This window comes from Nomascus leucogenys, chromosome 10 (assembly GCF_006542625.1).
Source record: "Nomascus leucogenys isolate Asia chromosome 10, Asia_NLE_v1, whole genome shotgun sequence".
Taxonomy (NCBI): domain Eukaryota; kingdom Metazoa; phylum Chordata; class Mammalia; order Primates; family Hylobatidae; genus Nomascus; species Nomascus leucogenys.
The window spans coordinates 56,966,781-56,993,317 of record NC_044390.1 but is presented as its reverse complement, the minus strand read 5'-3'; the positions used below and the strand labels follow the sequence as shown (position 1 = coordinate 56,993,317).

The 26,537-nt window shown below is 53.0% G+C and overlaps 1 protein-coding gene across 1 annotated transcript; it reads right to left on the bottom strand.

Annotated features, from left to right (window-relative positions):
• Nucleotides 1–114: 114 nt before the first annotated feature.
• PRKACA (protein kinase cAMP-activated catalytic subunit alpha) lies at nt 115–26,537 on the bottom strand. Its single transcript, XM_030820618.1, has 10 exons — nt 26,277–26,537; nt 16,059–16,120; nt 15,470–15,598; nt 11,529–11,627; nt 9,523–9,605; nt 6,480–6,606; nt 6,295–6,390; nt 6,077–6,199; nt 2,044–2,208; nt 115–1,652 (listed from the first exon to the last, which is right to left on the bottom strand). The coding sequence occupies exons 1-10, from the start codon at nt 26,320–26,322 to the stop codon at nt 1,527–1,529; spliced, it is 1,056 nt and encodes a 351-aa protein (XP_030676478.1). The 5' UTR covers nt 26,323–26,537; the 3' UTR covers nt 115–1,526.

Genomic DNA, 26,537 nt, shown 5'->3' with positions numbered 1-26,537 from the left:
AAGCCAGGACCTGATCGGTGTGCACGCTGGGGTCCGAAATTCCCTTTCCAACCCCCTGGGGGTGTGTGGGTGGGTGATCGAAGTCGAGAACACCAGGCGACACTTTTTTTTTTAAACAAAACTTTATTGGTAATAGTTTTCAAATATGTTTACAACAGCACACTGTTCAAGAGGAAGTCTCGTCCTTCGCAGCACACAGGTTGAATCGCCCCCGCACCCACCCGGGGCCCCACCCCAGGCCTGAGAACTCCTCCTGGGATGGGGAGAAGTTATGAGAGGGGGAAATACGGGGATGAATGGGGTGGCTCCCCAGCGGCTCCCCACTTTTCTATTACGAGAGAAAAAAGCACAAATGAGAAAGTGGGGGAGAGGTGATGGACAGCTGACAGCTAAGCTGGAGGAGGGGCGCCCAGGATGGGAGAGGCGGAAGCTGGTGGGTGAGTAAAACAGGCAGCCCCTCCCCAGCAGCTCTATCCTTGAACCCCGGGCCGTGGCTTGGGGGAACTTGGCCTCTTCTGTTCCCTTTTGCAGGGATGCCCTCCCCACTCAGCTGAGGGAAGGCTGGACATTAAAATCTAGCGGAGAATAAAATTAAGGAGTTGGGGGGAAACGCTGCTGGGAGGAAAGACTTGGGCTTGGGGCTCCCCCTCTGTCTTTTGGGGGGATGACTCCTCTTTGGCAGGGAGAGGGGCAGCTGCTTTGTCTGGCTCTCAAAGCCCAAGGGTGAAGACAGGTCTGTTGGGGAAGAAGAGAGCGGAGGCTTCCTAAAGGGGCCTAGACCCTCGCAGGATTGGCAGAGAGGATTCCCCGGGGAGGGGCCCAGGGGAGATTAGCAGCGGGGAGGTTCAAACCCCAGCGCCTCCCTTTCCAAAGTCAGTCTGCTTCTCTTTAAAATGGATTTGAGGAATGGGGGGACATGGGAGGGGTGGGAGTAGAGGAAGGAGGGAGGGAGGCACTGGTGGAACTTAAATAAGACTTCAAATTGTTGTTTTTTAAAAAAAATTCTAGCAAGCAGCCCACTGAACATGTCACTAAAAATCTCTCCTTCCCAGGCAGGATTACTCCGAAAGGAAGGTTGGCGCTTCGTTCATTTGCCCTTAGAAAGTGGGGCCTGTGGTTGGGTGGGATGGGGGTGTGGGTAGGGGCTGGAGTTAAGTGTGAGCCCCTCTTTCCATACCCTGTCCCTGGATACACCAGCAAGACCTGGTCTGACTGGAGTTGAGAAACTCGTTTAAAACAGGCAGAGGTGGGCTGGGTGGGCTGAGGGGCTGGGGGGCTGTGGGGAAGGAGGAAGGGAAAAGTGGGAGAGGGGGCAGGAGGGTGAAGGGGATGAGGGGGAGCAGCTGGTGTTTCTGTCCCTCCGATTATTTGGGCTTCCTGCTCCCCCTAACCCTGGAGGGTGGGGTGGGGGTGAAATTAGATGCAAGGAACTCTGGGGCCCTCTGGCTGTTCAATCCAACCCTCCCACCCCCCCCCCAAAAAAAAAAAAAAGAAAAAAGAAAACCCATGGGGGCACAGGCACACCCCTAAAACTCAGAAAACTCCTTGCCACACTTCTCATTGATGGAGACCCGGATTTCTTCTTCCTCATAGTCGTCAAAGTTACTCGTATCCCCAGGGCCTTTAAACTTTGGTATGAAGGGAGCTTCCACCTGGAGAGGGATCAAGAATCACCCAGACCTCAGCATTCAACATAATCATTATTACAACAATAAATGCGAATGGCCTAACATTCAAGAGATATTTACTCTGACTCAGGCCTGTGCTTACCATTAGGTGATGGATTCCTCTTAACAGCCCGAAACTCTTAATTTAGCCAACTCATCAAAGGGGAAATTACTTCCCAGAGAGAGGCATCTGCTGCACAAGGTCACGGGATGGCCAAATGACCCCAGAATCCCATTTCTAGACCCCACTGCTCTAAGCTCTCTACTTTAGGTTGCTCCTGAACCTGTGTTCTCTTCTCTATCTCTCTATTGGCTGTCCTCCCTGACTCTTGGCCTGCTCCCAAACCCTCAGCAGGCTTAAGGAGGGGAGGCCCACCTTCCTCTGGTAGATGGCAATCCAGTCAGTTGTGGCAAACCACTTGTGGTTCTTGATATCGTTGACCCCATTCTTGAGGTTCCCAAAGCGCTTGGTGAGATCTACCTGCAGGAGGTTTCGCAGCAGGTCCTTCAAGTCAGAGCTGAAGTGGGAAGGGAACCGCACCTGGAGGAAGGGGTATAAGGACAGGGTGGGAAGCTGGTCTGGAACTTGGGGAGCCCATGAGGCTTCTTTCTCCATCCAACGGTCCTACTGGGTGGGGGCCTCCAAAGCAGAGTGCCTGCCAGCATCCTGTAAAACAGCTCCTTGGGCCTACCCTACAGTTTCCAATTTAGGAAATCTGATACTGTGGCCTAAGAATCTGCATTTATTTTAAAACTTTAAAAATTCAAGAGCTAGGTATTTTTTTTTTTTTTTTTTTTTGAGACGGAGTCTTGCTCTTTCACCCAGGCCAGAGTGCAGTGGTGTGATCTCAGCTCACTGCAAGCTCTGCCTCCCGGGTTCACGCCATTCTCCTGCCTCAGCCTCCTGAGTAGCTGGGACTACAGGCGCCCGCCACCGTGCCCAGCTAATTTTTTGTATTTTTTAGTAGAGACGGGGTTTCACCGTGTTAGCCAGGATGGTCTCGATCTCCTGACCTCGTGATCTGCCCGCCTCGGCCTCCCAAAGTGCAGGGATTACAGGCGTGAGCCACCGCGCCCGGCCAAGAGCTAGGTATTTTAAGAAGTTTTTGTAGAGACAGGGTCTCACTACATTGCCCAGGCTGGTCTTGAACTCCTAGGCTCAAGCGGTCCTCCTGCTTCAGCCTCCCAAAGTGCTAGGATTATAGGCGTGAGCCACCCGCACCCAGCAAGAATCTGCATTTCTTTTGAAAAAAAAAAGAAAAAAAAAAAACCCCTCACTCTGTAGCCCAGGCTGGAGTGCAGTGGTGCGATCTGGGCTCAAGGAATTCTCCTGTCTCAGCCTCCTGAGTAGCTGAGATTAGAGGCTCACGCCACGACACCTGGCTAATTTTTGTATTTTTAGTAGAGACGGGGTTTCACCATATTGGTCAGGCTGGTCTTGAACTCTTGACCTCAGGTGATCCACCTGCCTTGGCCTCCCAAAGTGTTGGGATTATAGGTGTGAGCCACCGTGCCTGGCCCAAGAATCTGCATTTCTAACAAATTCCCCAGCAATGGTGCTGCTGGAAAGGGATCCCCTTTAAGAACCATTGCTCTAAGGCAAGTGCTATGATGATTTCCATTTCAGAGAAGGGGAAACTGAGGCTTGGGTTAAACAGCTCTTCCTAGGTCACGCTGAGGCGTGGGATGGGGCAATTCCATCTCAGGTCTACTGGACTCTAGAACTTTCATTCTCAGCTGCTGCTGCTGCTGCTGCTTAAGGCATCTCTGCTGGGGTCCGGAGACTTCTGAAATATTCATGCTTATAACAAACTTTTTCTCTCCTCTTTCTGCATAGCTAAGGCTCTTCCATTCTTTACAACCCAGCTCAACTCTTCTTGAAAGTTTTCCCCAAACGCTTTGAGCCCACAGCCTTGTATGCAAGTCATCACTGGAGTTATAGTTGCAAGAAACGACTTTTTGTTCCTGCTGTGCCTCTTACACGCTGTGTGACCTTGGCCATGGCCCTTAACCTCTCTGGGCCTGCGCATGCCTCTCAGATGTGGGGCAGATATCCCAGGGCTGCACAAGGGAGATAATACCACTGAGGGTGCGGGGGAACTAGAAAATGCTACAAAGAAGGCAGTCATGTGCATCTTCTCCTATGGGATCTTCTGTGTTTTTTTTTTTCTTTCTTTTTCTTTCCTACTCTGGGACATTTTCTTTTTTCTTTTCTTTTTTTTTTTTTTTGAGACGGAGTCTTGCTCTGTTGCCCAGGCCGGAGTGCAGTGGCACAATCTCAGCTCACTGCAACCTCTGCCTTCCGGTTTCAAGTGATTCTTCTGCCTCAGACTCCTGAGTGGCTGGGATTACAGGTGTGGGCCACCACATCCAGCTAATTTTTGTATTTTTAGTAGAGACGGGGTTTCACCATGTTGGTCAGTCTGGTCTTAAACTCCTGACCTCGTGATCCGCCCGCCTCGGCCTCCCAAAGTGCTGGGATTACAGGTGTGAGCCACCGCACCTGGCCAACTCTGGGCCATTTTCTTGGCAGTTTCTTTTGGTCCCGTGGCAGATGCCTCATCTTTCCCTTTTTTTGAAACAGAGTCTTGCTCTGTCACCCAGGCTGATGTGCAATGGCGCAATCTCAGCTCACTGCAACCTCTGTCTCCCGGGTTCAAGCAGTTCTCTGCCTCAGCCTCCCGAGTAGCTGGGATTACAGGTGCCTGCCACCACGCCCAGCTAATTTTTGTATTTGTAGTAGAGATAGGGTTTCACCATGTTAGCCAGGCTGGTCTTGAACTCCTGACCTTGTGATCCACCTGCCTCGGCATCCCAAAGTGCTGGGATTACAGGCGTGAACCACTGCGCCTGGCCTTCATCTTTCCCTTTTAGTGATGCTATGTGTCCAGCAGGGGCACCCCACTTGCCTGAATTTTTTTAAAAGACAGAGTCTGGCTCTGTGACCCAGGCTAGATTGCAGTGACGCAATCACAGCTCACTGCAGCCTCGAACTTCTGGGCTCAAGTGATCCTCCTGCCTTAGCCTCCCGATGAGCTGGGAATACAGAGGTGCACCATCATGCCCAGCTAATTTTTAGGTTTTTTTTTTTTTTTTTTTTTGAGACAGAGTCTCACCCTGTTGCCCAGGCTGGAGTACAATGGTGTGATCTTGGCTCACTGCAACCTCCGCCTCCTGGGTTCAAGCGATTCTCCTGCCTCAGCCTCCCAAGTAGCTGGGATTATAGGCGCCCGCCACTATACCCAGCTAATTTTGTGTGTGTGTGTTTTTAGTAGAGACAGAGTTTCACCACGTTAGTCAGGCTGGTCTCGAACTCCTGACCTCAGGTGATCTGCCCGCCTTGGCCTCCCACAGTGCTGGGATTACAGGTGTGAGCTACAGCGCCCGGCCAGTTTTTTTTTTTTGTTTTTGTTTTTTTAAGAGATGGGGTCTGGCTATGTTGCCCAGGCTGGTCTGGATCTCCTGGCCTCAAGCCTCCACTTCCCAAGGTGCTGGCATTACAGGTGTGAGCCATTGTACCCAGCCCCAAAGTTTCAAAGCCAGTCAGTGGCAGAGCTGGGACTGGGGCCCAGGCTGAGCCTGAGGGTGCTCCCACCACAGTGTCGTGACTCCGGGCCAACCAAAAGCTCCTGTGTAGGAGATGCTGGACCAAGTGGGGGGATGGTCGGGTCTTCCCAGCAAGGTGGTTGAGCTGAGGGCAGAGCTGGGGTCCCCAACCTCTCTCCGGCCATCAGTGCCTACGATGATTGCCTACGATGATTACCTACTCACCAAAGTGTGATCTTGGCCAAGACACATCCCTTTTCCCAGCCCGTTTCCTCACCTCTCCTACAGAGGGTGCCACCATCTCAGGGTGTGACTGATGGGGATTCTAAGGCCTGGTGGATGGTGGGCACTTTGCACCTGTCATAGATGTGAGCTGAGATGGCTTCACCACCCCTCATCTGAACCCTCAGAGTTAGGCAAATTTGGATTTGGAAGAGGAAGCATGGGCTATAAACGCTAAGTGAGGGCACTCTCGGGTGAGGCTGTGGACAGCACCTGGGAACAGGAACCAAATACATTCGTTTTTCTGCCTTGGAATTTGCGAAAACTCGCACTAACTGGGACGAGGAGCGACAAGGAGGGTTGTCTGGCAGGGCGGTTTGTGTTCTGTGGCCAAGAAGTTCCCGTGAGGCTCAGGATTTTGGAAGCCCATGGGATTCTGGAACCGCAGGGTTGGGGCTGGACAGCGAGGGGGCTTGAGGTGTTGGCCTCAGTGTGGCCGGTGCGTCCAGCTTCACCACCTGGCCTGACTTAAGGAACTTCTAGATTATTCTGACAACAAGCAGGTCTCCCCAGGGAGTAGGATGGGTGAGCAGGGAAGGGTCTGTTTCTTCCAGGGCTGTGTCCCCACATCCGGACCTCACCTTCCCAGAGACGATCTTCTCATAGATCTGGATGGGCTGGTCTGCGAAGAAGGGCGGGTAGCCAGCGGCCATTTCATAGATAAGAACCCCCAGGGCCCACCAGTCCACGGCCTTGTTGTAGCCCTGGAGCAAGATGGGGGGGCACAGGGTGAGGAGGGGGCGAGAGCAGGAGAGCAGAGCCAGCCTCAGGGGAAGGGGAGGGCTGGGGAGGCTCCTACTTTGCTCAGGATAATCTCAGGGGCCAGGTACTCAGGGGTGCCGCACAAGGTCCAAGTGCGGCCCTTCACGCGCTTGGCAAAACCGAAGTCTGTCACCTGTGGGCACAAGAACAGGCAGTTGGCAGGGAGGGAGGGTCCAGGCCACGGTTTCCCCAGGGCTGCCCCTCGCCCGGCCTGGTGGGCACCTGAATGTAGCCCTGCTGGTCAATGAGCAGATTCTCCGGCTTCAGGTCCCTGTAGATGAGATCCAGCGAGTGTAGATACTCAAAGGTCAGGACGATCTGGGCCGCGTAGAAACGGGCATGGGGCTCGCTGATGGGGACAAATGGGGAGGTGAACATCAGTGGCCATGCCCCAAAATGGTCCAGCAGGTAGCCCTGCAGAGCCTCCCCCAGAGGAAGACACCTCCAGTCCAGCCGTCAGAAACGCAAGGCACCTGATTCTTAGATAGCCCGACACGGGAAACAGCCTGTGGGTCCATCCACACGAGAATGGAATCACAGACTGAGCTAGTCATAAAATGGAATTCCACTCACCACCACCACCGCCAACAGAACAGCCCATGCATCCACTCAACAATGTGGCTGCATTTCAAACTGATTATGTTAAGCAAAAGAAGACACAAAAGAACATGAATGAGGCCATTTATATCATGTCCACGCCCAGACAAAACAAAGGCACGGTGTTTAAAGTCAGAAAGGACAACTGCCTTTGGCAGGGGGGTGACGTGTCAAGAGAGGGATTTGGCCCAGTGCGGTGGCTCACCCCTGTAATCCCAGCATTTTGGGGGGTCGAGGTGGGAGGATCGCTTGAGCCCAGGAGTTCGAGACCAGCCTGGGCAATATAGGCAAGACTTCACCTCTGTGTGTATGTAGATGTGTGTGTGTGTGTGTGTGTGTATATATATATATATATATATATATATTTTTTTTTTTTTTTTTTTTTTAATTGATTGATTTTTTTTGAGATGGAGTCTCGCTGTCTTGCCCAGACTGGAGTGCAATGGCATAAATCTCGGCTCACTGCAACCTTCGCCTCCCAGAAACAAGCGATTCTCTTGCCTCAGCCTCCTGAATAGCTGGGATTACAGGCGTGCACCACCACGCCTGGCTAATTTTTGTATTTTTAGTGGAGACGGGGTTTCACCATGTTGGTCAGGCTGGTCTCGAACTCCTGACCTTGTGATCCCCCCGCCTCGGCCTCCCAAAGTGCTGGGATTACAGGCGTGAGCCACGGCACCCGGCCTCCACCTCTGTATATTATTGGAAAAAAAAAAAAAGAAAGAAAGGGATTCAAGGGAATTTTCTGAGGTGATAGAAAAGTTCCATATACTGTTTTGGGTGGAGGTTAGGTAGCTGTATACAACTGTCAAAATTTGTGGCATGGAACATTGAAGAACTGTGCATTTTATTGTATGTAAAGTGAATCTATAGTTATCTGTCTAAAATACAACTACAAGGCCAGTGTGGTGGCCCATGCCTGTAATCCCAGCATTTTGAGAGGCCAAGGGGGGCGGATCACTTGAGGTCAGGCGTTCGAGACCAGCCTGGCCAACATGGTGAAACCCCATCTCTACTAAAAGTACAAAAATTAGCCAGGCAAGGGGGCATGCGCCTGTAGTCCCAGCTACTTGGGAGGCTGAGACAAGAGAATCACTTGAACCCGGGAGGCAGAGGTTGCATGGAGCTGAGATCGTGCCACTGCACTCCAGCCTGGGTGACAAGAGTGAAACTCTGTCTCAAAAAATAAAATCAAATAAAACTACATTTGTAAACTTAGAAGTTAATAAGACAAATTTATAAGTTAAAAAAAAATTTTTTTCTTTCAGCAGGGTCTCTGTTACAACCCAGTCTGGAGTGCAGCAGCGTGATCATGGCTCATGCAGTCTTGACTTCCCAGGCTCAGGTGATCTTCCCACCTCAGCCTCCCCAGTAGCTGGGACTACAGGAATGGTGCCACCACACTTGACTACTTTTTTTTTTTTTGTATTTTTTTGTAGAGATGGGGTCTTGCTATGTTAGGCTGGTCTCAAATTCCTGGGCTCTAGCAATCTGCCCACCTCGGCCTCCCAAAGTGGGATTATAGGGCATGAGCCACTGTACCCGGCCTGTATCTTAAACTTACAAATTTCTGTATGTAGTTTTATTTTATGTATAAAAATATATATTAAAATCTACACATATGAAACTATTGATCTATATAAAATAAAATAATAGTATAATTTTTATTTTATTTTAATTTATTTAATTATTTTTTTTGAGACAGAGTCTCGCTCTGTCACCCAGGCTGGAGTGCAGTGGCGCGATCTTGGCTCACTGCAAGCTCCGCCTCCCGGGTTCACGCCATACTCCCGCCTCAGCCTCCCAAGTAGCTGGGACTATAGGCGCCTGCCACCACGCCCGGCTAATTGTTTTGCATTTTTTTAGGAGAGACGGGGTTTCACCATGTTAGCCAGGATGGTCTCGATCTCCTGACCTCGTGATCCGCCCACCTCGGCCTCCCAAAGTGCTGGGATTACAGGCATGAGCCACCGCGCCTGGCCAATTTTTTTTTAAAAAGAGATAAAACCTCACTATGCAGCCCAGGCTGGTCTCAAATTCTTGAGCTCAAATGATCTTCTCAACTCAGCCTCAGGAGTAGTGGGACTACAGATGCATGCCACCTTTTGGGGCTCAAAAAATGCACAAAATCAACAACTTCAATTTTTTTTTTTTTTCGAGACGGCATGTCACTCTCTCACCCAGGCTGGAGTGCAGTGGTGTGATCTTGGCTCACTGCAACCTCTGTCTCCTGGGTTCAAGTGATTCTCCTGCCCCAGCCTCCCAAGTAGCTGGGATTACAGGTGCCCAACACCACGCCCAGCTCAGTTTTGTATTTTTAGTGGAGACAGGGTTTTGCCATGTTGGCCAGGCTGGTCTCAAACTCCTGACCGCAGGTGATCTGCCCACCTCGGCCTCCCAAAGTGCTGGGATTACTGATGAGAACCACCGTACCTGGCACCAACTTCAGTTTGGACACCTAAGTTGCCATGTTTGCTGTGTTTTGTTTTGTGGTGGTTGAAACATCACATATTCCTCAGCACAGGGGAAACAGAAACCCACAGGATCCTGGGAGACCACCTGCATGTTGAAGTATGCTGGACTCCTCTGCATCCCCAGGGGGCTTGGTCGTGCACTGCCACCTGTGGACACCCTGACAGCCTGATGTGATGGTGGGTGGCCTGCTTACCTGAACCTTCCGATCCGCCTTAGGTGTGAGAACATCTCCCCACCGGGCACGTACTCCATGACCATGTATAAGTTTGAGTTGTCCTGTGGGAAGCAGTGGCTGGTCAAGGGCCCACTCCCTGAGACTTGGACCCTATCTGAAGGCCCTGGGGGCCTCCCCGGCTGGTGTTCAAACATTAAATGACAACAGTGAACCTGGCTCCCTGTAGGAATCGTGTTCTATAGGGGCGACCCTTATTCTGCTGTTAATGGGTGAAAGTGAGGGCTGGCTCAGAGGTATGTCGGGACCTGGTTAGCCTGCCTTGGCTGGAGAGAGAACTCTATAGTACCTTGCTCTGGGAGCTTGAGTAAGGCTTTGAGGCCACAGTTTTGTCATCTGTAAAATGGGATCATGACAGGCTGCAGAATTAGTGGGGCCCAGAATAAAAAAGGTGGCCCCTGGTTAAAAAATTATTACAGAGGGCCGGGTGTGGTGGCTCATGCCTGTATAATCCTGGTACTTTGGGAGGCCAAGGTGGGTGGATCACTTGAGCCTAGGAGTTTGAGACCAGCCTGGGCAACATAGTGAGATCCTGTCTCTACAAAAATACAAAAATTAGCTGGGCATCATGGCGTGCACCTGTAGTCTCAGCTACTCAGGAGACTGAGGTGGGAGGATCGCTTGACCTGGGAGGTGAAGGTTGTAGTAAGCTGTAATTGCACCACTGCACTCCAGCCTGGGCAACAGGGTGATACCTTATCCTAAACAAAACAAAACAAAACAAAACAAAACGGCCAGGCATGGTGGCTCACACCTGCAATCCCAGCACTTTGGGAGGTCGAGGCAGGCGGATCACCCGAGGTCAGGAGTTCAAGGCCAGCCTGACCAACATGGAGAAACCCCGTCTCTACTAAAAAATACAAAATTAGCCAGGTGTGATGGCGCATGCCTGTAATCCCAGCTACTTGGGAGGCTGAGGCAAGAGAATTGCTTGAACCCGGGAGTCGGAGGTTGTGGTGAGCTGAGATTGCATCATTACTCTCCAGCCTGGGCAACAAGAGCCAAACTCCGTCTCAAAAAATAAAAATAAAAATTAGGCTTGGCACAGTGGCTCATGCCTGTAATCCCAGCACTTTGGGAGGCCAAGGCAGGCAGATCACTTGAGGTCAGGAGTTCAAGACCAGCCTGTGCAACATGGCAAAATCCTGTCTCTACTAAAAATACAAAAATAAGCTGGGCATGGTGGTGGGCACCTGGAATCCCAGCTACTCAGGAGGCTGAGGCAGGAGAATTGCTTGAACCCAGGAGGCAGAGGTTGTAGTGAGCCAAGATTGCACCACTGCACTCTACCCTGAGCAACGGAGTGAGACTGTCTCAACAAAAAAAAATTATTACGGATCTCAAGACAGCAGCAGCAGCAAAGCGTTAAACCAGTGTGGGGTCCCTCGGAGCACAGGCCCTTGTGCTTCTCTGGGTCAAACGCCCATGAAGCTGGCCCTGAGTGGCCTTTCCTGTTTCTCATGACCACAGCTTTGGATGGCACCCAAAACGGCTCCCAAAGGGCGCTCAAGACATGCCTGGAACTGTCATGACAACCCCACCAGGCTGGAACTGGTATGATCCCCATTTTACCAATGAGAAAACTGAGGCTTGGGGAGATAAGTCTCTTGCCTGGAGCCACACATCAGGAAGTACTGAACTGGGAACTGAACCCTGGCTGCCTGGGCCAGAGTTTGTGCTCCTGGGTCAGGCTCTTGCCATAAACCAGGTGCTGCTTTTGAGGGATGTTACTGAGGTTGGGTGGCTTGCCAAGGGTATTGAACTACAAACTGGCTGGACCAGGAACTGAACTTGGGTCTACCAGAGTCCCAGCCTGACTCCCGTCCCCTGATCTCCCTCCTCCAGGGATCTTGTTCTTCCACAAAAGAGGGCAGCCACTGATTGTCCTCAGCTCCGACCCAAGCCTTGGGGGCCAGAAGGCTGGGACCCAATGCAGTGACCCCGCCCCTTGGCCACTGGGACCCCACCTTGAAGGAGAACTCGAGTTTGACGAGGAACGGAAAGTTGACAGCTTGCAGGATGCGCTTTTCATTCAGGGTGTGTTCGATCTGTTTCAGTTTCACCACCTGGGAAGGGTAGGAGGGGAGGGCAGAAAGGAGGGGGAGGTGAGAGGGGCCTCATTTCCCCTGATGCCTGGAACTAGGAATGCCAGAGCCAGGCCGGTTCCTTCAGCCAGAATCATTTGTGTGCCTGTGGCCTGTCGGGCCCTTGGCTGATGCTGAGGACACAGCATCAGGGAGGCTAGGGGCTGCTTGTCCTTGCACGGCACAAAGTCCAGGGCAAAGAATACATGGGTTACCCCCAGAGAGGTCAGAGCCGTGGTGGAGGGTATCTTGGGGTTGTGGAGAAGCAGCCCCCAAGAAGCCCATGTAAAGTACCTGGCATGGTCTGGGGAAGGGGGAATCAGAGAGCTTTCTGGAGGAAGGGGGAGCTGAACTGAAATTGAAAAGACAGGCAGGAGAAGCCCAAGGGGTGGGAGGTTTAGGAACTGCCTTACCCTTGTCTAGAACACTCCACACAGCAACCTGAACCTCAGGCTGACAGCTCCTCAGCCATCAGCTGTCCCCTAGTAGCAGATGCCATAAGCAGGCACCTGGCACCTAGTCTCTCACTGAATCAGGACAGAAGCCCTAGAGGCCCATGCTGGGAGTATGCCAGTTTGGAAGACCAGACACAGAGAGGGGAGGTGACTTGCCCAAGGTCACACAGCTGGCTGATGTCAGGCTGGTGTGTAACATGTGGCCAGCCTGGTCTCTCGGTTAGCTGTCAACTGCTTTGCTCACATAGCTGTGTCCTCAGAGTCTACACCTGCCCTACCCAGTTCAGTCCCCATTAGACACAGGGGGATGGTGAGCCCTTGAAATATGGCTGGTCGGATGGGGAGCCAAATTCAAAAATTTTAAGTATCTAAAATATAAATTTTAAAACTGACACCAGCTGGGCACGGTGGCTCACGCCTGTAATCCCAGCACTTTGGGAGGCCCAGGCAGGTAAATCGCTTGAGCCCAGGAGTTTAAGACTAGTCTGGGCAATGTAGCGAGACCCCATCTCTACAAACAACAACAACAACAACAACAAAAGCAATTAGCTGGGCATGGCACGACTACGGTCCCAGCAGCTCCAGAGGCTGAGGCAGGAGGATCATTTGGGCTCAGCTGCACCTCAGCCTGGGCAACAGAGCAAGACCCTGTCCCAAAAACAAAACAACCAGGCCGGGCACGGTGGCTCACGCCTGTAATCCCAGCACTTTGAGAGGCCGAGGCAGGCGGATCACGAGGTCAGGAGATCGAGACCAACCTGGCTAACACGGTGAAACCCCGTCTCTACTAAAAATACAAAAAATTAGCCGGGCGTGGTGGTGGGTGCATGTAGTCCCAGCTACTCAGGAGGCTGAGGCAGGAGAATGGTATGAACTCGGGAGGTGGAGCTGGCAGTGATCTGAGATCGTGCCACTGCACTCCAGCCTAGGCGGCAGAGCGATACTCCGTCTCAAAAACAAAACAAAACAAAACAAAACAAAAACAAACAAAAAACAACCAGCCTGGCCAAAATGGTGAAACCCTGTCTCTACTAAAAATATTAAAAAATTGGCCAGGTGCGGTTGCTCACGCCTGTAATCCCAGCTCTTTGGGAGGCCAAGGCAGGCGGATTACAAGGTCAGGAGGTCGAGACCAACCTGGCTAACATGGTGAAACCCCGTTTCTACTAAAAATACAAAAAATTAGCCAGGCGTGGTGGTGGGCACCTGTAGTCCCAGCTACTCAGGAGACTGAGGCAGGAGAATGGCGTGAACCCAGGAGGCGGAGGTTGCAGTGAGCCAAGATTGTGCCACTGCACTCCAGCCTGGGCGACAGAGCGAGACTCCATTTCAAAAAATTAAAAAATTAGCTGGGCATGGTAGCCGGTGCCTATAATTCCAGCTACTTAGGAGGCTGGAGCACAAGAATCGCTTGAAACCAGGAGGCAGAGGTTGTAGTGAGCTGAGATCGTGCCATTGCACTCCAGCCTGGGCAACAAGAGCGAAACTCCATCTCAAAAACAAAACAAAACAAAACAAAAATTAAACCCTTGATGCAGGTACTGGTGACTTTCAGGCATGGTTGGAACAACCTGGGCATGTGAATCTGCTTTTTCAACTTCCCTACTTTTTCTCATCTTTCCAGGAAAAATTTAAGCATACAATGGACACTGGATTTTAAAGACACTTCAGTACAGAAGAAAAGGAAATATTTCCAAAGTCATGGAGGACTGGGAAAAAAATAAAAGGAATGTAAAATGTTTCATTAATGATATTTTCACATTGACAATATATGGAAAGGGTAATACTGTAGATATACTGGCTTAATTAAAACATATCATTAGGCCAGGTGCGGTGGCTCACATCTGTAATCCCAGCACTTTGGAAGGCCGAGGCGGGCAGATCACCTGAGGTCAGGAGTTCAAGACCAACCTGACCAACATGGTGAAACCCCGTCTCTACTAAAAATACAAAAGTTAGCCAGGTGTGGTGGCGGCACCTATAATCCCAGCTACTTGGGAAGCTGAGGCAGGAGAATCACTTGAACCTGGGAGGTGGAGGTTGCAGTGAGCTGAGATCACGCCACTGCACTCCAGCCTGGGCAACAAGAGTGAGACTCTATCTCAAACAAAACAAAAAGCCCCAAACATGTCATTAAAATGAATTTCATGAATGACACCTGTTTCTTTCACTTTGTTTTTTGATTACAAAGTTTTTTTTTTTTTTTTTTTTTTAGAGATGGGGTCTGGCTGTGTTGTCCAGGCTGGAGTTGAACTCCTGGGTTCAAGTGATCCTCCTGCCTCAGCCTGTCTAGTAGCTGGGACTACAGGCATGCGCCACCATGCTGGCTGTTTTTACTGTTTATGATGGAGCAAACAGAAAATTTAAAATCGCTTCTGTGGCTCAGGTTACATTTCTGCTGGTTACATTGCTGCTTTATAGCAGTGCCTGGTATAAAGTCGGATCACAAAAATACTTACGGGAAGAAAGTGCACGTATACACCACTTCCCCCAAGAGTGCTCTTGTCCTCCTCCCTTTGGGCTGGTGTCTGACCCTGTGTCACAGTGCCTGGCTTTGAATCCATGGCCGGCCTGGAGAGGGAGCTTTGGGAAGGCAGCACAGGGCCCTTCTGACCCCTGGGGCGGGCACATTATGGGGGCTCGGGGAATAGTGGGTGAGCCTCGCATGGTGGCTCATGCCTGTAATCCCTGTGCTTTGGGAGGCTGAAGTAGGAGATCACTTGAGGCCAGGAGTTCGAGACCAGCCTGGGCAACACAGCAAGACCCCCTGTCTAAAACAAAAAACAAACAAACAAACAAAAATTAGCCAGGCATAGTAGTGTGCGCTTGTGGTCCCAGCTACTCGAGAGGATCTCTTGAGCTCAGGAGTTTGAGGCTACAGTGAGCTATGATCACGTCACTGCACTCCTGCCTGGGCAACAGAGCAGGATCCTGTCCCCTGCAAAAAAACCAAGCGGCCAGGCCCAGTGGCTCACGCCTGTAATCCCAGCACTTTGGGAGGCTGAGGCAGGTGTATCACCTAAGGTCAGGAATTCGAAACCATCCTGGCCAACATGGCGAAAACCCATCTCTACTAAAAATACAAAAATTAGCTGGGTGTGGTGGCAGGCGCCTGTAATCCCAGCTACTTGGGATGCTGAGGCAGGAGAATCGCTTGAACTAGGGAGGTGGGGGTTGCAGTGAGCCCCCACTATATGAGCCCCCACTAATGCAGATCACGCCACTATACTCCAGCCTGAGCGACAGAGCGAGACTCTGAATCAAAAAACAAGCAAGTGAGTGAACGGGTGGATAGGGCACTCCAAGGAGTGGGCACAGTCCAGGCAAAGGCCTGACAGGCAGGCCCTGGGCGAGGACGGGCCACCTCACCTTCTGTTTGTCGAGGATCTTCATAGCATAGTGGTTCCCAGTATCCTTGTGTTTCACCAGCATCACCCGCCCGAAGGAGCCCGTGCCGAGGGTCTTGATTCGTTCAAACTGATCCAAGTGGGCTGTGTTCTGTGGGCAGAGGGGTCGGCAGGCTCAGGGCGCGCCCTCCCCACGGCCTGCTTGGCTAAGGTCTGGGGCATCCCCTCTGCCACCAGCAGAGGGGGCCCCGGGGAGCACGTGGGGTCAGCGGGGTGAGGACAGGGGGCGGAAAATCAAGATGGCAGAGGGCACATTCCTTAAGGCGAGTGGCAGGGGCCAGATCCGGCCCTGGCCTGGGGCCTGGAAGCTGCTGGCAGCTGTGCTGGGGGCAGGGGCGGGCCGTTGGAAGGGGTGGTGGGATGGGGGTGCCTGGCATTGGGCAGTCAGGTGTCTCTACACAGGAGCCCCCATGGGCACCTAGGGAGCAAATGGGGAGGGTCTGAAGCCTTCTACGGGGTTTCTGAAATTCTAGCTGTGTTGCTGGGACACAGCCAGGGGGCTGGGGGTCACCAGCTCACCCCTCCCTGGGCTCTGCACCCAGCAGCCTTACCTGAGCGGGACTTTCCCATTTTTTAAGAAAATCTTCTTTGGCTTTGGCTAAGAATTCTTTCACTGAAAGGGAGAGAGGGGAGAGTTAGAGACCCCCGTCTCACCGGGGTGGGTTCAGGTGATTTCTGGGGAGATACTTGGTGGAAAGTGGGGTGCAGTTCCAACCCAGAACCTGACCTTTTTCTGGTGCCTCTGGGGGCCCTGGCTGGGCCGTAGCCTGGGCCTCCCTTGCTACAGAGAGGTGGGATCCAGCTGCCACTCCATCCAGAGTGGGGTACAGAGAGTCTCAGGGGTCACTCCCAGGGGAATGGAGGGAGGCGCCCAGGCAGGCCAGCCCACCCCCACTCGCCCCAGTTCTGACCGACATTCCACGGCCAGGGCCGACGCCAGCCGAGGTATTTATAGCCTTGGGATTTGGCTGTTCCTCTGGCCCCTTCTCTGGGGAGGCTGGGCCTGGGATGGAGGCCTCGGGGGCTCGGGTAGCAGGCGCCCTTGGGGGGCTCAGCTGTCACCTTGGCACCCAGCTGGCCCTGTTCCTTTCCGTGGCAATCGCAAGGGCATTGCTCCAGAGCTGGTTCAAGGGAAGTCTCACCCGATGCCCACTCCTCAGCCCCACGGCATCTCAAGGCGAACATCACTGCCTGGCTAATGTTGAAACTTCCCCGGCAGACCCTGTGCCGGCTGCTGTCTACACTGTCTCATCTGACTCGCTCAGCAACCTGCCTTGTATCCATTGTCTCCACTTAACAACTCAGGAAACAGGCTTGAAAACAGTCATTCTCGTCTCTGCTGAGACACATCCCAGCAAAGTGGCTAAGGGCCAGGACTTGGGGACAAGATCCAGTTCAGAGCCCAGCCTGGTCTCTGATGAACTTTGTGACTTTGGGTAACTGATCTCACCTCTCTAGGCGTCAGTTTTCCTCATCTGTAAAGTGGGGTGGTTTTGAGGAATGAATGAGTTCATCTTGACAAAGGGAGTTGAACAGTGGCCTGTGTGATGGTAGTACCAGATAAATGTCAGCTATTATTATTTTTTATCTATCTTTTTTAAAATTTTTTTATTTTTATTTTTATTTTTTTGAGACAGAGTCTCCTCTACCGCCCAGGCTGGAGTGCAGTGGCGAAATCTCCGCTCACTGCAAGCTCCGCCTCCCAGGCTCACGCCATTCTCCTGCCTCAGCCTCCTGAGTAGCTGGGACTACAGGCGCCTGCCACCACGCCTGGAGAATTTTTTGTATTTTTTTTAGTGGAGACGGGGTTTCACCGTGTTAGCCAGGATGGTCTCGATCTCCTGAGCTTGTGATCCACCCGCCTCGGCCTCCCAAAGTGCTGGGATTACAGGCGTGAGCCACCGCGCCCGGCCAATTTATTTTTTAAAATTATTATTATTATTATTATTGAGATGGAGTCCTGCTTTGTTGCCCAGGCTGGAGTGCAGTGGCACAATCTCAGCTCACTGCAACCTCCGCCTCCCAGGTTCAGATGATTCTCCTGCCTCAGCCTCCCGAGTAGCTGGGATGACAGGCACCTGCCACCACATCCAGCTAATTTTGGTATGTTTAGTAGAGATAGGGTTTTGCCATGTTGGCCAGGCTGGTCTCGAACTCCTGACCTCAGGTGATCTGCCCGCCTTGGCCTCCCAAAGTGCTGGGATTACAGGCATAAGCCACCGCGCCTGGCCTATTATTTTCTAAATTGAGGTATAAAATATGGGGAGAGAGGCTGGGTGCGGTGGCTGACGTCTGTAATCCCAGCACTCTGGGAGGCCGAGGTGGGTGGATCACGATGTCAGGAGTTTGAGACCAGCCTGGCCAACATGGCGAAACCCCATCTCTACTAAAAATAAAAAAATTAGGCCAGGTACGGTGGGTCACGCCTGTAATCCCAGCACTTTGGGAGGCCGAGGCGGGTACATCACTTGAGGTCAGGAGTTCAAGACCAGCGTGGCCAATATGGTAAAACCCCGTTTCTACTAAAAGTACAAAAAAATTAGCCAGGCATGGTGGCAGGAGAATCGCTTCGACCCAGGAGGCAGAGGTTGCAGTGAGCTGAGATCATGCCATTGCACTCCAGCCTAGGTGAAAGAGCGAGACTGTGTCTCCAAAACAAAACAAAAAAATTAGCCAGGCGTGGTGGTGTGTGCCTGTAATCCTAACTACCTGGGAGGCTGAGGCAGGAGAATTGCTTGAACCCGGGAGACTGAGGTTGCAGTGAGCCAAGATCGTGCCACTGCACTCCAGCCTGGGCGACAGAGCAAGACTTGTCTAAGAAAAAAAAAGAAAAAAGAAAATAAAATATGGGGAGAGACCGGGCATGGTGGCTCATGTCTATAATCCCAGCACTTTGGGAGGCCAAGGCGGGCAGATCACTTGAGGTCAGGAGTTTGAAACCAGCCTGGCCAACATGGTGAAACCCCGTCTCTACTAAAAATACAAAAATTAGCTGGGCACGGTGGCGCATGCCTGTAATCCCAGCTATTTGGGAGGCTTGGGCAGGAAAATCTCTTGAACCTGGGAGGCAGAGGTTACAGTGAGCTGAGATCATGCCACTGCACTCCAGCCTAGGTGACAGAGTGAGACTCTATCTCAAAAAAAAAAAAAAAAAAAAAAAAAAAAAAAAAAAAAAAAAAAAATATATATATATATATATATATATATATATATATACATACACACAGGGAGAGCTGGGAACGGTGGCTCATGCCTATAATCCCAGTGCTTTGGAAGGCCGAGGTTGGAGGATCGCTTGAGGCCTGGAATTAGAGACCAGCCTGGGCAACATAGCAAGACCCAATCTCTACAAAAAATGAAACAATTAAAAAATTAGCTGAGCATAGTGGTCCATGCCCGCAGTTCCAGCTACGCAGGAGGCTGAGGCAGGAAGATCGCTTAAAGCCCAGGAGATTGAGGTTGCAGTGAGCTATGATCACACCACTACACTCCAGCCTGAGCAAGAGTGAGACTCTGTCTCAAAAAAATAATAATACTCTGGGAGGCCGAGTTGGGGGGATTGCTTGAATACAGGAGTTCGAGACCAGCCTGGACAACATCAAAACCCTCTACAAAAAATAAAAACATTAGCCAAATGTGGTGTTGTGCACCTGTAGTCCCAGCTACTCAGGAGGCAGAGGTGGGAGGATTGTTCAAGCCTGGGACATAGAGGCTGCAGTGAGCCGTGATTGAGCCATTACACTGCAGGCTGGGTGACAGAGTGAGGCCCTGTCTCAAAAAAAAAAGTAATAATAAAAAAACCCCAAAAACAAATATAGGAGATACATCGAGTGCTCAAATCTTAAATGCGCAGCCTCACAGATTCTTGCATTATGGACTTGTCCTTTTAACCACCACCTAGGGCTCAAGGGACCAGCCCCTCGCTGAGTATTTTCTATGCTTCGTTCTTACCCTGTGGAGTAGGAGCTGCTGTTATTCACACTGTACACAGGAGAAGACTGATCAGGTCTGAGGTCACTTGCCTGCCCCCACGTCCCAGTGAGATTAACGACTTCACTGCCGACTCAACCATTGGTTTCAGCGCTGAGTCCAGTGCACCAGGGTGGCCAATGTGGACAGAGCTGCCTTCAACCCCCTGATGTTCCTGGGTTTGCTGCCACCCTGAGGGGCCCTGTACACTTGCCCTTTGGCATTGCTGGTTGTCTGCCTGCCAGGAATCCCACATGGCCTTGTGGGGAGCCACCCCCACTACCTGTCTCCGGAGCTCTCCCTCAGCATTCAGAGAGAAGAACCCCCATGGGGCTAGAAAGTGGTAGATGGTGGCCGGATGCGCTGGCTCACGCCTGTAATCCCAGCACTTTGGGAGGCCGAGACAGGCGGATCACCTGAGGTTGGGAGTTTCAGACCAGCCTGAGCAACATGGAGAAACCCTGTCTCTACTAAAAATACAAAATTAGCTGGGCGTGGTGGCGCATGCCTGTAATCCCAGCTACTCAGGAGGCTGAAGCAGGAGAATTGCTTGAACCCAGGAGGCAGAGGTTGCAGTGAGCCGAGATCGCGCCATTGCACTCCAGCCTGGACGACAAGAGCGAAACTCCATCTCAAAAAAAAAAAAAAAAGTGGTAGATGGCGGATGGAGAGAGACCGTGGCCAAGAAGGCCCCACAATGAATGACCAGGCAGAGAGGGGACAGGCAATGAGTGGGCAGGAGTCCTAGATGGGTGCCTGGCTGCGCTACCAACTAGCCCAGGGGCCTGAGCCTGGGGGTCACACCAAATCCAATGCTTTCACTAGCAAAACCTTTGTGTTTTGTTTTGTTTTGTTTTGAGATGGGGTCTTGCTATGTTGCCCAGGCTGGTCTCCAACTTCTGGCCTCAATGGATTCCCCTACCTTAGCCTCCCAAAGTGCTGGGGTTACAGGCGTGAGCCACTGTGCCTGGCTTCAGTAATAGAACCTTTGTGACAGAAAACATCTTCCTTGGAAACCTCCAAATAATCCACACAGAATTCAGCAGTGGGTGGGGAGGGTGGAGGGTGCCCTCTTGGGATTCTACCTTCACCCACACAAGAAGGCAGAGAGGTGCCCGGCTTGAAGGGAATCCAAAAGGTCTGGTCCGTTTTCCCTTTGCTCTTAGCAAAAAGGAAAGAATTGCTGAATCCTGCACCTCCCCGACTTGCTGAGCTCCCAGCCTCTGGTTGTCTGCTGGTGCCCCACGGAGTAGCTCCACAGGGTGCCTTACTGTTAGCATGGCCCTTCTCTGGCTTCTCAAAGGACCAGAGCGCCCAGGCTCTGTCCCCTCTCGTGCCACTAGCCCTGTTAGCTTGTCAGATTTGGGGATGGGGCATGGGGGAGGCCAGTGCCAGGAGGAGCAGGCAAAGAGAGGGATGATGGGGGGGAGGGGCACGTAACCTCAATCAAGAGGCCCCACACTCACCTCTGCTTCCTGCCTCTTCCAGCAAAGGGTAGAATAAAGGGTGGGTGGGATGGGGTGATCTGGGGGCCTTCTGCCCCCTGGCCAGGGAGGCTCAGGGTGCTGGCTGTGGCTTAGGCCCCCAGAAGGTGTGGTGCAGGTAGCCCAGGAAACGTACAGCCAGGTGGGCCCAGAGGAGCAGCTGCAGCCACAGCTGGAAGGTGGTCTCCGAGTCCCCATCCTGGCTACTGCCTGATCCCAGATCCATCCCCGGCCCCCCGGGCTCTCCCTGGAATCTTCTTTTTTCTGAGAAACCAGGAAAATGCAGAGCCTCTAAGTCAGCCTCCTTGGGATGGCCTCAGGGGACCAGGGAGGAGGAGCTGGTTGCCACAGAAGCTTTTAAAGGTACCTGCTCCAAGCTGGCCAAGGTTTGCAGAGGGCTTCCTTGGCAGGAGGCGATGGGAAGATTCTCCCGAGGGTGTCCCTCTGGCTGCCTGCGTGCCCCAGGGCGGGGCGATAAAACTAACTTCCCTTTCCAGGGACTTCACTGCTCCCGGGATGCCAGGCCCTGCTTTCCTCAGTGGGCACTGGACTGTGCAGAGGACAGCACCTGATGTGCCCAGAGCAGTGCCCACTGGGCAGAGGGGAAAGAGTTAAGGTTCAGGATCAGGCAACAGCCAGAGACTCCCTGGGGGCTAAAGAGGCCCCAGAGCTCCTTTAAAATTCGCTGAAAGAACAGCTGGAGAGACAGGCTTGGGGCGGGGGGTAACAAGAGCCACCCTGCCTCCTCCCCTGAACTCCCTTTCAATGTGGAACCCCCAAATCCTGCTATCCTGAGAGAGAAAATGGGTACATCTGGCTCTTTGTTTTGCTCCTATGCGGGGGTGGAGAGGGGAAAGGCATCCCGGGATGTCCTTGGCCTCTCTCAAACCTTGCCCTGTGCTTGGCTCTACTCTCGGCCATGAAAGTCCAAACCGGAAACGAGCGGCTAAACCCAGGGGTGGGGGAGGGGGAGGCAGCCTTGACCATCTTCCTCCTTCTTTCCAGATCCCAAAAGAAGCACAGGGTCAGTGGCAGCCTCTTTGAGTATGCCCAGCACCCAGGACCCCTGCTAGCAACAGGAAATGGCAGAGGATGGTAACCCAGCCAGCTGCTGGCCTGTACAGCCTGCCGCCCTGCCCACATCTCCCACATGGGGGGTGCCAGCTCTCACTCTGGTCCAGATTCCATTTGGGCTCATAGAGAAAACTCCTTGACATCCCTTGAAAAGCCAGGGCCACAGCAGAAGTCAGAAATCTAGAAACTCGCCCTGGGAATAGGGAATTGCAACAGCAGAATATCAATTTGGGCAAGGGGCTTGGAGTCTCCCTCGGAAGGAGCCCAGCCTCAGAACCCCCTTCCTCCAGACAACAATCTCAGACCTTCTGCCCTTTTGAAATCTGGCTGTCCTGGGAATTCTGGGGCAGGAATGCCCAGCCTGGGCCGGGCCCCCTACTCGAAGCTGGCTGATGCCTCCAGTGGAGCCTGGATTCCCTGCTCTGGGCTTACCTAAATGACACAACTTTCAGCTGGACCCCAACAATGGGCTGGAACGACCCCCATTCTGAGCTGGACCCCAACACTGGGCTGGAACGACCCCCATTCTGAGCTGGACCCCAACACTGGGCTGGAACAACCCCCGTTCTGAGCTGGACCCCAACACTGAGATGGACCGCTCCACTACCCCTCTCTGAGCTGGCCCCCCTGCTGGGTGGACCATCCTCCCTTGTCTGAACTGGGCCACCGATCCCCTCTGCTCTTCCCCAGGCCGCACAGCCCGGGGCTGTACAGGAGGCGTTTCCAGGGACAGCCAGGGGTTCACATCCTCCTCCTTTTCGCCTGTGCCCCAGACCCCACTGCAGCCCTTCCCTGACTTGAGGGGCAGTGTGTGCCTGAGAAGTTGCTATAGCAACAGGGCTCAGCCTCACCATCGCTGGAGTTGGAAGCCATCGCTCAGTCCTGTTCTCAGGGCACCGGGACTACGGTGGCTGGGAAGGCTCATGGGACCTGCCGTGTCTGTTCGGCTGTCCATCCCCAGAACCCTGCCTGCGGGGGGAGCTAGGGAGACGTGGGGTGGGAGCAGGAAGAGAAACCCAACCCAGAGGCCACTGGGTGTGGAGGAGGGACAGATAGGGCCCTCCAAATTTCTGTAGACGCGGTTGCGCTAAGGGGAGAGCTGCCTTGATAAGATCCTCTTGGGCACCCATACAACTGCCAAGGCACAGAAGGTGTTTGGCCGTCTTAGGCATCCATAGGATGTTACACGGCACTAGTTCTTCCCATCTAGGGTCTTCTTGGGGGGTGCTTTTCTCTCTTTGCCAGGATCTGCTTGTGTCCTGGGGATGGGGGGGCTCCCTTTTACCAGCTCTGCTTCCTTCCCCTGTGGGCCAGCTCCCAGGGGTATCTTCAGCCAGTGCCAGCCACGACCTGAGCCCCACTTGGCTGTCTGACCTGGGCGCCTGCCCCTGGGGCCGCTGCTCCCTCTCCATTCTTCCAACTTGGCCAGGGCCTGGGGCTTAGTCTTTTCTCGGCCCTCTCAGCTCTCCCAATGGCTTTGCCATCTTTGGGTGTAGATTCCCCCCATTCCACTCCAGGGTTCATTCTGGATCCCTGGCCTCTTGGGAGGAGGCGGACTCTGTCCTGCCCTGGCACAGAGATGGTACCACAGGGGACTGCAGGATGCTTAACTGGTGCCTCCCAAGGCCTGGGCATTTTCCTGACCCCAGTCGGGCCGGCGTCTGGCAGATGAAATCCAGGTGCCCCCTGCAGGCTGGCCTGGCTACTGCCCCCGCCCCTGCCCCACCCTTATAAGAGGGCAAATTTTGTCTAACTCCATCCTCTCAGAATCAGAGCGCCTCAAAGCAAAGAGGGACTTCCTTCCTCATCTTATTTCCTTCTCTGGGAGTCTCTGGGAGGAAGTACAGCTTCGGGCGTTTCTCAACGTGTGACATGGTCCCATTGGCAGAACATGACATGATTTTCGGGATGTTTCATTTATCTAGTTACACTGTATTTAATATGTATCAGAGAAAATATAACTGGCATGGCAATCTCATGATTTCATTTATATTATTGTTTAGAATGAGCTCCAAGTTTACATTTGAACAGAAGTGAGTAAAATTTTTATTATTTTAAATTAAGAAAATATGATAGAGTAAAAATCTGGGAGGCTGCTGAAAAATGTCAAAGTCGGGAAATTCTGGGGTCCAAGAAGTTTGCTGGTAGATGGATCTGGATGTGAATCCTGCCTCTGTGATATCATCTATGTCATGGATGTCATTTCTACCAGAGGGCTCCTTTGGAAAATTTGGATAACAGCCTGTTATGAAAGTCACCAGAGTAGATATATCTATCCACCTGGCCATTTAGCCTGTGGAATAGCCTAGATGCCCAATAAATAGTAGCTCTATTTTATCATGATCATTCATTCCTGGGTGTCTGACCTGTGCTCTGAGAGAATCAGTGGTTCCTTCCAGAGCCTCTGATCTTTTTCTTGGGATCCTTTTTCTTGTGCGGCTTTCCACCCCCCACCACATGTGTCTGATAGCCTTGAAGGTTTTCCAGGACTGTCATCTCCCCAACTTTCAACTGAGCCACCGCAATACATAGCTACCTGCCTCTACCTTCCACCTCCCAGCTGGCCTCACCTGCTTGGGGGCCTGACTCCTCCCCCCTTGCCAAGTCCCCTCCAAGCTCATGCCCAGACCTTTTTTGGACACTACCCACCTGCTCCTCTGTCATCAAGCACTCAGCTACAGGCACTTCCCTCCCCGGCCCCCGCCCATTGGTGACATGTCAGGCCTCTTCATGATTGCTTTGTGACTCTGAGTTCTGCTATTTGAATCCGTATGGGAATAAAGTTCCCTGGCTTTCATACCTTTCTGGGAGGGGGCATTCAGGAAACTCAGATGCTGGGGTTTGAGACCAAAAACTGGCCTTTCTTTTCGACTAATAGTTCCGACTATTTCTGGGTAAGTGGACAGGGGATCCCAGCCGCCTTCCAGCTTTCAGACTGGAGTGACAACAATTTAAGAGCTGTAAAAATTGGGAATGGGGTTCAAGACCATTTCTGATGGCATTTCCAGATAGAGAATCTCTTTCTCTGGCTGGCTGGAAAAGGCCAACATAATGTGTGGGCAAGTGGGTGAAACAGGTCTCTCTCTGGCTGAGCCCTGGGAATGATCAGAATCACTAGACGTCAAAGCAAATCACTAGACGTCACCCATTATCACTAGACGTCACCCATTACTCTCTTTGACTGCCTCCTCCTCCCCAGTGCTCTTTCTGACCATCTCAATTAAAACCGAATGAACCTCGCTAAACCCAGACACTTTTCATCCCAAGCCAGGAGCGGTGGAAGAAGCCCCAGGGACTGGGTGAATGACAGAGCCTCAGTTGTGAAACGACCATTTATTGAGGGGCCCTCCATGGAGCCTAGAGCTCACTGCAAGGCAGGAAATGCGAGGGGGCTCTGCCACCACCCCCTTACCCCAACGCAGGAAAGAGGACGCAATGAATCCCAACAAGACCAGCTCAAACTTGGGTTTGGAAGCACTGAAGCAATTCTCTACGTTCATAAACAGTCTGCTACCCCAGCCAGGGACAGACGCTTGCTTGGAGAACGGAGCACAAGCAGAGAAGCAGAATGACAGAGTGACAGGATGAGAAAGGCAGAGGGACCCAGAAAGATCCTGTCCCCCATGCCAAGTGACACAGAAGAAAAAAAAACAATGCTGGAGGTGGCTCTGGGAAATGCTCAGGGGGCAAGATGGGTTTGGAAGGGGGGGCTGTGCTAAGGTGAAGAGGGGAAGGGCAGGAGAAAGATGGCGGGGGCTGGAGGGGGGAGGGGTGTGGTCAGCAAGTGGCCAAGGTCCCTGCGCGGTGGAGGCAGACAGACCCCATCGCATTCCCAAACTGGTAGAAACCTGAGTCAGGGTCAGGCAGAGGATCCCATAGGTGAGAGAAGTGAGTGAGGAAGTGGGGGGATTAGAATCTGGGGAGAGGGGCCAGGAAAGGAGGGAGTAGGCTGGTGACAGGGGCCCATGTGGGGCCCCAGCGGTCATACGTGCATGGTTGGCAGTGACAGCTGGGGGGGAGCACGGTCTTTGCAGTGTGGGGCGGCCCTAGGGGAAGGGGACCCCTACAGGGGGTACTCTGCGGGCCCGCGGGCCCCAGCCTTGGACAGGCCGGGGCAAGGGGCGCTGGGGGGTAGGCAGAGAGGAATGGGGGGGCCCCGTAGGGGGAGGGGCCAGGCGATGATGGACAAGGCCAGGGCTGCCAGCGCAGGGCCAGGATTGGGGTCACGGCCCGGGCACTCACCGCTCTCCTGCTCGCTGCCCTTCTTGGCGGCGGCGGCGTTGCCCATCGCGGCGGCGGCGGCCGGGGCCGGTCCCGGAGCTACGGCGCGGCGGGTGCTGGCTGCGGCCGGCGGCCCCGGAGCGCGCTGGGCGGCGGCGGCAGCGGCGGCGGCCTTCGGGCTGGCTGCGCTAGCTGCGGCGCCGCGACCCCCGCCCAGCCCCTGCTTCCCGCGTCTCTCCGCGCCCGCCCGCCCGGGAACCTCAGCCCAAGATCTCTGCTGCT